Raw genomic sequence first — 12,134 nt, forward strand, 5'->3', positions numbered from 1 at the left:
CAACTGTTGTATCTTAAATCCACCTGGAGGGGAACTTAGCAGACATGGCATTCGTTCTCTGACTGTCCCGCATCCATCACTGCCCATGAGCATCCTTGCTTGCCTCAACCACTGGTGCTGGAAGATCTGTCTACACACAGCCCTCTTCATTTAGAATTTTAGTCATCTACATTCATTGCTTTCTAAAAGATATTTCCCAACACTGAGAGATTGGGGGGCGGGGGGGGGGGGGAAGACTGTCATAAATGAGTCGTGCTGCCTTCTCCTGGAAATGAACACCATCATAAGCCAGGTCGGCTGTAGCCCTATTTACAGGTGCTGCGTGATGTGTTGGCCACACAGCGTTCAGCCTGTCTTGCCAACTGGTTCTTGGCCATACTATCCAAAGACATGGTGTCTGGATGGACAGTATGGACTTTTTCCAGCTCCCTGTAGGGCAAGATACTGACTTTTTAAGCCTCTGTTTATCTGCACATCATCCTGCAACCTTATGAATTCTTGGTCCTTGCTAGTCTTCCATTCTAAGGCCTGAGTAATTGAAAGGCATTTACTTGGCAACAAGTACTGGGGAAATGAACTTGTTAGCTTCCTCCATGTCTGTGCTCTGCCATCCACTGGGGCACAGTTTTATGTCATCATACTAAGAAATGGTTGAACCTTACCTGCCTCACAACACCAGAGACATGGGGCCTTGTCCAGGTTTCTAAAGATTTCTCTGAGGACAGTCTTTCTAGGAAGAACGTATGCAAGATGACTCTGCAGTACAGAATGTTGGCCAAACTCTTTGATCTATCAACACATACTTAGGAAGTGTCTGCTTTGTACTTGGTGCTACACTGGCTTCTGTGTGACACTAGAACTAGACCAGTCAGCCCAGAGACTCCATTCTTATGACAATTATGGTCATGTTAGGGAGATGAGACTAACACAAACAGCCTGGAGCAGAACAAATCGTAGGGCTAAATTGTGTTGTCTAGAAATAGCAGATTGCCAGCAATATATCCTAGTTGGTTAAAGGCTTGGAACCTACAGCTTTACTCTCTTGACACTTTATTTGAGCATAAATGTGAGTACAGACAAATTATAATAAAATCCCATTATACTGTAATCTGGTTCTACTCTTACCAATTCACTAGTTCCTTAGACTTCTATTTAGGGCCTATTATATCATTCCAGGCATCATGGATGGTTCTGCCTCTGGGATGGTCTTGAAGACGAATCCTTCATGGTTTTTGTGCCTCAAGGAGCTCAGAGTGTAGTGAGGGACTCCAGAGTGTAAGGAGAATCCAATGTGACAAATGCCATTGCAGAGCCAGGCACAGAGGGAGAAAGAGGGATGCTGGGTTGGCAGCTTACTTTAGCCATCTCTTTGTCACTGACAATCAGCATATCCTTTTTATATCTTAGGTTCTTCAACTGGATATTGGGGAGTGGGGGGCAGGGGGGACGGGTAACAATGCTGTTCTGCCAGGGGGAGAGTATAGGGGAGTTCTGTACCTCAGGATAGGCAGTATTCAGACCTGCCTGTGCAGTGTAGACCCCACAGAATCTCTGCTGTGCTTCATCTGGTAGGATACTTCCACAGGACCATCTATGAGGAAGTGGAGCAAGGAAGTGATCTGTTGGGCCCCCAGGATCAGCATGTAAATTCCCCACTTCACTTAGAAGAGCCACTTTGGCCGCTTAGACTGCCTCTTCTGTGTTTCATGGAGGGAAGGAATCAGCCTGCCCTTTGTCAAGGAGGGAGAAGGCTTGGTAAGCCCTGCCCACTCGAAAAAAAGAAATTCTGTTACTCTCTCAAAGGGGATGCAGCAGTGATAGACCAGCATCCATGACTTAAAGAATTTGATCTTTTTTTTTTTTTAATTTTTTTTTTAACATTTTATTTATTTTTGAGACAGGGAGAGACAGAGCATGAACAGGGGAGGGTCAGAGAGAGGGAGACACAGAATCCGAAACAGGCTCCAGGCTCTGAGCTGTCAGCACAGAGCCCGACGCGGGGCTCGAACTCACGGACCGCGAGATCATGACCTGAGCCGAAGTCGGCCTCTTAACCGACTGAGCCACCCAGGCGCCCCTGATCTATTTTTTTAATATTGGCATCGTCCCTACAGTTGTTGGGTTGGTTTCTCCCCTCTATGAGAAGCATGAGGCCCCAGGGAAAAGAGTCAGAGAGCTGGGCAGGCTGCAGAGGGAGAGAGCAGGAGGGCAGTTCCACAGAACTGCTGTTCACAGCAGCAGCTTCAAGAGGAAAGGGAAAACGTGGAGAGCCTGTCTGAGCCTGACAAGGAGTCCTCAGACCCAGTATTTAAAAGTGTCCCCAACTTTCTACCTGAGACCTGGCCTGCTTAAAACCGTTCTCCTTACTTGCTTCCATAAGCTACTTACCCATAGATTCAGGTCAGTTCCCTAAGTTTCAAAACTTTGGAATAAATGTTTTTCTTCCTTGCCGTCCATGCCCTGCATAGCGTGAATCCGGAACAACAGTGCTTAGCTCTTACATCCAAGCATTGTACAGATCCTGCTTCCCCGGACATTTGTATTGCTGCAGTACGTGCGGGGAGACAATAATTTGGAAGGGGCTGCGAATGGGGACCTCCTCTGTGCCAGGCGCTGTGCTTACGGGATACACTCAAATTATTCCCGTTCAATCCTCTTAAAAAGCCTGTGTACCCGGTACTGTGACACTGAGTTCCCAGTGCCAGAAACAGACATTCAGGAGATAAGGGAATTTGTGGAGTTAGAGTGAGGTTTGCATTTAGAGTCTGTTGCTCTCTGAAGCCAGTCTATGCAAAACCCCAGCCCCTTGTCTGGTACTCACAGACTTTGTAAAGCTGTGCGGTTCCCCTAGGCTCTTTATTTCTGATAAACACGTCTCATGACAGCTTCCCAACCTTCCTGCCTCCCTTGCTATCCTTCAACAGACCAACTTGAGTGCTCTGGGGAAACCTTGCTGTTCTAACCCACCCAGGTTTGCCTGTTTAATCTTTTACAGCCCGGCTTCTTGGTCTCCAAGAACCTCTTCAGCCGCAAAATTCATTCGAAATGCCCACTAACTCTCAAAAAGCCCATTCATGTTCTCCCACGTGTCTGTCTGTATCTGGGTGTCAGGTGTGTGTTGATTCTGTCTGTCCTTTATACCCACAAATGAATGGCAGCAGCTGTTTATTGAGTGCAGAGCGGTACTCTCTGGTCAGGGCTCACTCCTCCCTTAGACTAATATTGCAGGGACCACTTACATCCTGAATGTGTCATTTCTTCAGTGTCCAGAATGCAGTGAGCACTTGAGGAATATAGTGGTTATGCATGATGATGATGATAACGAGAATGATAGAATTTGCACAATATTCGGGTTTCCAACCTAAGTATTGAATATCCCAGTATGGCTAGCGTGATATTAGGGAAATTCTCTTTTTTTTTTAATTTAAATTTTAGTTAACATACAGTGCAGTATTGGTTTCAGGAAAACCCAGCGATTCATCACTTACATACAACACCCAGTGCTCATCACAAGTGCCCTCCTTAATACCCATCACCCATCTAGCCCTTCCCCCACCCACCTCCCTCCCTCAGCTCTCATTTGTTCTCTATTATTGAGTCTCTTGTGGTTTATGGAAAATTCCCCTTCCATTCATGTGCCTTTGTAACTTTGGACATATATTACAGAGCCATAAATATTCACATATTATACATAAGTTTCCAATGTATGCAAATCATTCGTTTTACTGAGGAGAAACACTCTAGGTCATTTATCAAAAAATACAAGTGAGATGAGTCAGTGGGATTGAAAGTTTTGAATGAGGGCATTCCAGAAAGTAGCAGCGTTTGGTTTTCTGATGCCCTAGCCCAAAACACCATGACCATGTGGATATCGTTTCTGGCTCAGCATGTCTCAGACAGTGGAGATGTAATCTCAGTGCACAGAGCCCTCTGTCACCTAGTAAGCCCAGGCAGTGTGTTGTAAGAGCTGGATGGACAGCACCACAGTCTCTGGCTCCTGCCGCAGTAGGGAGTGCTGTGGCTAAATGTCCACAACTGCCATGCCAGCACCTGCTCCAGAACAGCTTCAGTGGAACACAGAAGGAAAACCTCCCCAAGAAATTCTTATATCTTCACCAGACAAGAGGCGTTGTTTCCAGGGATCTCCCAGGCCCCAGCACAGGTCACTCCTTCCCAAATCTTAATTACCATGGTCCACGTTTTTCAGTCCCTGGAATTGATGACAGTGAGATGGCACTGAAGCTAGTGGGCATTAAGAGCAGAGGCATCTTTCTCCTCTGTGCAAAATCAAAGTTTCAAGACCCTCCTGAAAACATCTCCAGAATCCTTTCCCCTCGGGACCTCCATAAAGCATTCAGCATTAAAAGTATTTATCTGGGGCCCCCGGGTGGCTCAGTCTGTTAAGCGTCTCACTTTGGCTCAGGTCATGATCATACGATTCATGAGTTTGAGCCCCTCATCCGGTGAGGTCAAGCCCCTTCCGGGCTCTGCACTCTTTCTCTCCCCTCTCTCTGCCCCTCACTCGCTCTGTCACTCTCTCTCTCTCTCAAAAATAAATAAATCCAATTTAAAAAATGTTTAAAGTACTTCTCTGCTCTGAGATTCTGATGTATTTTTGCATTATTATTCATAGACTCCCTTGCCAGAGCAGGAAGGCCCAACTGTTGGAACAATGGGAACTTTTGAACTGATGAGCTCCAAAGATTTAGCATACCAGATGACAATTTATGATTGGGAACTCTTCAACTGTGTGCATGAGGTAAGGTGCTCGATTGAGAGCATTAGTAGGCACCATTGCAATCCTGGATGAAGTCTACTGGCATTACTCCAATGCCAATGTCGGTTATGTGCTGCAATGTGGAAACCACATGATCCTTTTTGTAAATATTGAGTTGATTAATAAAGCCTATTGTAAAGTCTTTGAGTATTAAAGAAAAATCTTAATGGTTTACAGCAAGCTATGTCTTCCTGAGTATATTAAGCCAACGGCACCTGGTGTATAGTTATATATTTAACAAGCCTCCCTGAAGCCCTCTAGCTCTGTAGTACGAGTTGAATCCTGGCCAGTGATTGTATTCACATGTGCTGACCCATGTCAATTTGTCTTGACAAATAGAGAAGCCTCATTGGTGTTTTGATTGAAAAACAAAGAAATGAAATTGTTTTCCTTTCTTTTCTAGCTGGAGCTAATCTATCACACATTTGGAAGGCATAATTTTAAAAAGACCACAGCAAACTTGGATTTGTTCCTGAGGAGATTTAATGAAATTCAGTTTTGGGTTGTCACTGAGATTTGCCTTTGTTCTCAGCCCAGCAAGCGTGTTCAGCTCCTAAAAAAATTTATTAAGATAGCAGCCCAGTAAGTATCATTAGCTTAAGAAGAGAAAAACATTTGAGCTGCATTTTCATTTTGTTCCCTTAGGCTGCACCTTAAAAAAAAAAAAGCAAGATATAGGATCTTCTTATGCACAAGGAACAATCACAGGAGCTTCAGAATAACTGAACTCTTGTAAAAGATTCATTTCATATGGCTTTTGGAATACTGGACATCAATATATAATAAATTACCATCTTATAGCACTGCTGCTGAAGTCAAAATTGTGACCTCTTTTTGCTCTGAACTACCGTGGCTTTGTGCCTCCTCCAGTTTATTGAGTCCTTCAGCAAACAAAGTTCTAGAAAAGTTGTATTTAGAAGGCCGTTCAAGTCAATGTCCAACATGACACCATCTCGCCAGTAGAGGGCAGTAGAAACATGCATGTACACCAGTACGGCCCAACTTAGCCAGAATAAAATCAGTAAAATGCATAAAGCTGAGCTAACCTAGTACATGAAAATCATCTCCATCAACATCAGAAAAAGCAAGCAACTTATAAATATTCTATTTAATAGCACTTCATGGGAAACAATTTATTTACTGCAGGGGCCAGTTAGATTTCTCCCTGACATGAATTTAATCTTCTGCTATTTAGATATGCCTGACAACCTCCTGTTTACTTCCATGTTTTTGGTATCACCACAGTGCTAAAAATAAAATGCTAAATGTGGCCCATGGCTGGGAGACTTCTTTCTAAATTCAGGGAGCTCTAGCACAGGAAGGTGGGGAGCACAAGTGACCCCAGCTAGCAATTTTCTTGAGCCAAATAGTTTAGATCCCATACAGAGTCTGATTTCCAGAGCTAAACAAAGAAGTAAATGCTGCTTGACATTTTATACACGCCAGTTTGCCAAATGCTCCGAATTATTTTGCCAAAAATGTGAGGGTTCAACAGCCTATCCAAACCCTCAGATTCAAATGCTGTTATCTCTTAATTTGGAAAAGCTGCCTTTTTGAAGAAAGATTTGGTAAAAATGTTACTTATGAATTTATGGTTCACAGGATAGCCATTTTTTCTAGGAGACTGAACAGCCTTGTTGCAAGGGACAGGTGCCTTTGCATATTTGGAAGGAGAGGATCACCGAAACTCTGAACATACGTGCTTTCCCGTGGTAAAGAGCACATCCGGTCTTCACCTTTGCCTGGCAGTGCTGGCTGGAGCAGGGGGAAGAGAACAGCAATCTGCACACCTGTGTGGGAGATCAGACAACCTTTGGGCTTTCCTAGTCCCAGTTATTTATGGTGGAAACATAAGAGAGCCTTTCAAAAACTCAGGAATTTTTTTTAATGTTTTTGTCTTTTTTACCTTTCTTCCTTCTGATTATGGAAATGAGTAGGTGGCTTTGGCCCTTGGTATAAATTGCTTTATATTATTTAACCTTTACTAAGCTGTGCTGCCCTACAGTGGAACTGTTTACACAGCCTGGCTGGAAAAGATTATGAACTCTCATAAACCAAGATCTACAAGAATGTGATCTAAATCTGGGGGCAGTAGTATGTTTTACGTGGTATTTTTAGAGAACTTCGACAAATTCTATTTAAGCTCTTCGACTTGCCCAGAACTTTATAAAGTTGGGGGTTCCAGTGTTATCATCCCCTTTTACAGATGAGGAGACTGAGGCATGGGGATATTTCGTGACTTTCCTGATAAAGTCAGTTGGTAACACTGACCAGAGCAGTGATCAGAAAGGCAGGTCTGTGTGCCTGCGTGTTCTTTCAAGATCACATGGAAAGGACAAAGACAAACACATATTCGTGATGTTATACCCCTTCCACCCCAGGGGGTCTCTGAAACTCCTTTCAGCCCCTGACCTGAGAGCCACTGCTCCAACACAGCAAAGTCCTTGCTTACCTTTTCACCAGTGAGATAAGACACGTGATAGCTTCTCTGAAATCTGTTTTCCTCTTTCCACAGAGATCATTTAAGAATCACTCATTGCTTCTTCTGTAAGGAGAACACAGGCAGCAAAAGCAATGATTTAATTAGCCTTTTGCAAGAATGTTCATCTGAACAGGATTTAATTATGATGCAGTCGACTTAGTCGACCATATTGATTTGGGTAAAGGATTTGCACTTGTTGAAAAATTAATTCTTTCCCTTTTCAAGGAGCTGGTATGAGGAAGTTAGGGATTCCTTTTTTTTTTCTTTAAGTTAAATCAAGTACCTAGGCTAAATATTGCCATTCTAATAAGAGTCCTTGATATTGTTCCACAGTATTCTTATTCCCAAATATATACTCATAAAGGCTAATAGTTGCATAAGTACAGATTCAAATTGATCTCACTGACCTCACTGACATCAGTTAAATGCAAAGAAAATAAGGTTATTTTTAGGTCAATTGTTTAGGTTATTTCTCAGCTTCATAGGGATTGTAAATTGATATTTCTCAACAAATTAGAAGCATTCACATGGCAGGTAGAAGTTATGGCGGCTGTAGCAATATGACCTCCTAGTTCCTCTCTCAGGCTGCCAGAGGAGGCGTCCAACTTCAGGCTAAAAGTCTGAATGTCTTTGAGGACGTTTTGCCTACTTCTCTTCTTATCCCATGAGATGTTTCCTTCCATGTCCAACGAGGCTTTTAGGAAGCTTTGGGATCATAGTAACGATCCCCAGGGTAGGGGTCTTTCAATTCCTTCTCAGAACCTGAACCTAGATGGCCAGAACCATTACAGTGGGAAGTCAAATAGCCTAACATGGTCATCCAAGTGGAACTTCTACGGTGCATTAAATCTATCATTGCCTGTTCTCATAAAGAGTCCTGACGAATATTAATGACTATCAGAAAATAGAACTCTAAGTTTTTTAAATCTCACTCAAAAGTGGCATTTTACTCAAACACGTGCCTCTTGTGTTTCAGCTGTAAGGAGTACAAAAATCTGAATTCCTTTTTTGCCATCGTCATGGGGCTAAGTAATGTTGCTGTAAGCCGCTTGGCACTCACGTGGGAGGTAAGCTTCAGCTGAGATCCAGCTGTGACTTTTGCCTTAAGAATAAAAACACAGGCTCACCAGTGAGCTTTTTGAATAGAAATATCACTCACACTGGTATAACAATGGAAAAGGTGGGACACTTTGAGGGAAGTGACCTGTCTTCCTTTTTCCAGTTGCCTGAGAGTGTGAATTTAAAAAGGTATTGTCCTTTTGTGTAGGGGGGCGATGAGGGGGTCTTAGCTTCTTGGTCTCTACAATGTAAATAATAATACATCTGGTTCCTACGTACAACATGAATCAACATCGTTGCTTGGATGATGTCAAAGGTTTTTTTGTTCATAGATTCTGTTGTTCTCTGGAATGTCTGCTTATTGCTTTTGCAATAAGCCTTATCTGTAATTAAGAGAGGACAGAAGATCCATTTTTAACCAAGTAGTCATTTTGCTGCAGGGAAAATTAGCCAGAAGGCCAACTGTTTGGCCCAGTTGAGTACTAAGTATCTCTTAACCGCCTGGCCGTCGGCTCTGTGTATGGAAGAACAACAGTTGGCTGATATTCAAGTTGGAGCAAAAGTTATGCAGGTGTGCTGTGAATTTCTATAGCAAATATGATTAATGGTTTGTTGACAGTTGGTTAATTTGTGGTACACATCTCCAATTTTCATCAGCTAAGTACTCAAAATGTGCCTGACCCCTACATGTGGTATATAGTTAAAGAAATCCTAATCTCTAATAGAACATACACACAAAAATAGACTCTTACTAAAAATAAAAAAGTATGTGTAAGTGGGACGCAAAAAGAGGTCAAGGAGTAGGTAACAGAGACTTAATCTGCAAGGGTGCTTTTAAAAGGCACCAAAGGCAGCTGTTTGCATCTCTAAATATTTTCCTTAAAACATTTCCTTCCCCACTTCCCTCTTGAAACTGTTTTCTTTCTCAGTCTCTCCTAAATGTTTCCATTGTTTATAGGACAGGTCCTCACAAGTTCTTCTGTCTTGGGTTTCTCTTAAAATTCCAGGCAGATGCAGCACACAGCAGCTCATCCCCTGAATATAGGAATGAGGGAATTGGTGAGGCCTGCGTGCCACGCAGCTGTATCATCTTCCAGCTGGTAAAAGGACGGAGTTAGGGCTGCCACTGAATTGAAGCAATGAAGCCGTTATGCAGGCTCCCCTGTCGTGCAGCCCAAGGCTCCTGGAATCTGTGGAAACCTAGGGTTCCCTCTCAGACAGTGTGCTTTCCCCAGCCAGTTTCCAGCGTCTGATGCCCACGCGGAGTCTAGATGGTTTGGCTGGGAAAATCAAGGAAGGTATAAAGCCTTACAGGGGTTCCGGAAGGCAGGTGTATCACATAACAGCAGCCAGACGTCAAGGCCATAGCACAGTGGAAACACGACCAGAGTCTCCTTTCTTGTCTAAAGAGAAAAATAGGAGGCTATTTGGGTCGAGCAGGACGGTGCAGTCAGCAAAAGGAGAAAGTTAACGGGGAATATGAAGAAATCCATCAGTCTGTGAGCTTTTGGCCTATTGCTGAAAGAGAAAACCCCTCCTCATTCGTAAGATTTTATTTTATAAGGTGAAATATAATTATATCATTCTGTAGGAAGACCTTTCATTCGTAAGCATCCTTGATTCGGGTTGATCTACCCAAATCCATGCGCTTCCCATACGGGCCCCAGCAAAGAGCATGATGCCTCCCTCCCACAGGGGCAGTGTGAGAGACGGCGCCTGACCGCCCTCCCCTCCCCCACCCGGAACTACAGAGCACACGTGAAACCGTCAGTGAACAAAACGGGAGAAGGAGTTAAACCTCATGGCAAAGGGAATGGTCCCGCTTGGAGGGGAAAGACCACTCTGAGATCAAGCAAATGGGAGTTAAATCCTGGAGCGCTTTCTGGGCCTTGGCAGCATTGACACCATGGGCCAGATGACTCTTCATTGCGGGCTGTCCCGTGTGATGTCGGATGCTTAGCAGCATCCCTGGCTTCGGCCTGCTACCTACCAGTAGCACCTGTCACTCCACCCCACCCCAGGTGTGACAACAGAAAATGTGTGCAGACATCACTAAATGGCCCCCAGTGGATGTGGGGGGAGGGGTGCAAACCTGAGCCCAGTTGAGAATCGTTGCTCTGGAGGCACAGGGTGTGCATAGATAATAGTATTAAGACCCACAAAGATATGTGTTGCCCTATGCCCTTTGACCCAAACGCCAGTTAAGTAAAGAAAGAGAGGTAGAAAGACCAATCTAACCAAAAATGTAATTCACTTCAAATTTTTAAAGTAGTCTGTGTTCGTAGAAAGTTATCGGCTAACGTGGTGATTTGGATACTACACGTGGAATGAGATCCTTGCATCCTTTGATGCCTCTCCCAGCTCTCCTCCCTTTGGACATTCCCTCAGAGCAAGGATATCCGGTTCCCCAGAGACCTAACTTGAAAAGAGGTACTAGGAAAATGAGCTTGGAGGACATGTGGGAGACTAGTAAGATTTTTGCACAGATGTTTAAATGGGAAGATGACAAACTAATTCAGGTATGAGACAGAAAGAAGAGAGAGGAGCTCTCCTGTGATTGCAGAAGCCGAACTGGTGAATCCGTTGTTGCCAGTAGACTTCCCGTGGGAAGCACAGCTGAACTCCGGATCTCTAGGGCTGAGGACGGTGCTTCCACAGACTCGGGAGAGGATGCACGCCACGCTGCTCTGCCTTGGCGTGGCCCTGTCAGAAGAGAGAAGTTAGGGTTCCTAAGATCTCAGGACCCAAACAAAGTGAGAGCCAGTAAATTCAAAGGTGACTCGATAATGGCCTCCTTGTGTCAATCGATATATGGGTACAGCCCACGGTGCTACCTCAGGTACTAAATTGGTAGAATCATCAGTTTTTGTATAACAGCAGGGCAGAGAAATCAGGGGGGAGAAATGCTTGTGTGGAAAAGCACAAGTATGTAAGAGAAGCCCTAGAAAGGGGCAGGTGATGTGAATTACAGAGGCTCTGGCCATCAGTAGCTGTGCCACGTTGGGCATGTCATTTAAACTGTGAGACCTCATGTGTCTGGGTGGCTCAGTCGGCTAAGCATCCAATTTTGGCTCAGGGCGTGACCTCACAGTTCATGGGTTCAAGCCCTGAGTCGGGTTCTTGCTGATAGCTCAGAGCCTGGAGCCTGCTGTGGATTCTATGTCTCCCTCTCTCTCTGCCCCTCCCCTGCTCACACTCTGTCTCTCTCTCTCTCAAAAATAAATAAACATTAAAAAAATAGTAATAAAAAAAAACTGTGAGACTTAATTTCTTCCCTATAGTAAGCAAAGGTTTTAATCTATTCAAATAAATATTGACTAAGCAGTAACTATGTACCTGACACTTGTTTAGGCACTGAAGAGATAGCAATCAACAAAACTGATAAGTTTCTGTCCTCATGGAGTTTACATTGTAAGGGAGGAGGAGGATTGAAATAGGTGGTTTCTAAAACTTTTAATCCTAATATTCTTTGGTCTAAATTCCTAACTGTGGGAATCGGAGAATTTAAGGTGTGGGAGGAGGTGATTCCAAACCACTTATGGTCTGAGAGTGCAGTCCTCCTGATGAATAATTAGAAAACATTATAAAAACAGTAAGACCAAAGCATCCATAGTTACTTTTGTTTCAACGAGGTTAAGAGTTTTAAAAGGTAAGTTCTCTATATTCCAGAATATGCTCAAATGACAAGACAGATAACAGTCTGGTCTGCTTTAGACATGTTTGATTAAGAGCCAAAGAAATACATTTCCCCTAGAAATGGTAACACGTGATACAGATCTAGATATTGAATCTGACACATGAGTGTGGTATTTTCAT

The 12,134-nt window shown here is 43.7% G+C and overlaps 1 protein-coding gene across 4 annotated transcripts in view; it reads left to right on the plus strand.

Annotated features, from left to right (window-relative positions):
* Positions 1-12,134, plus strand: part of RAPGEF4 (Rap guanine nucleotide exchange factor 4) — a 291,851-nt gene that overhangs the window by 262,820 nt on the left and 16,897 nt on the right. For all 4 annotated transcript variants that reach the window (XM_042949147.1, XM_042949149.1, XM_042949150.1 and 1 more), the window contains 3 exons: positions 4,634-4,759; positions 5,181-5,359; positions 8,236-8,326. In XM_042949147.1, the coding sequence (XP_042805081.1) occupies positions 4,634-4,759; positions 5,181-5,359; positions 8,236-8,326 (396 nt within the window). The remainder of the gene's footprint in view (positions 1-4,633; positions 4,760-5,180; positions 5,360-8,235; positions 8,327-12,134) is intronic.

The sequence above is a fragment of the Panthera leo genome, chromosome C1, assembly GCF_018350215.1.
Source record: "Panthera leo isolate Ple1 chromosome C1, P.leo_Ple1_pat1.1, whole genome shotgun sequence".
Classification (NCBI taxonomy): Eukaryota; Metazoa; Chordata; class Mammalia; order Carnivora; family Felidae; genus Panthera; species Panthera leo.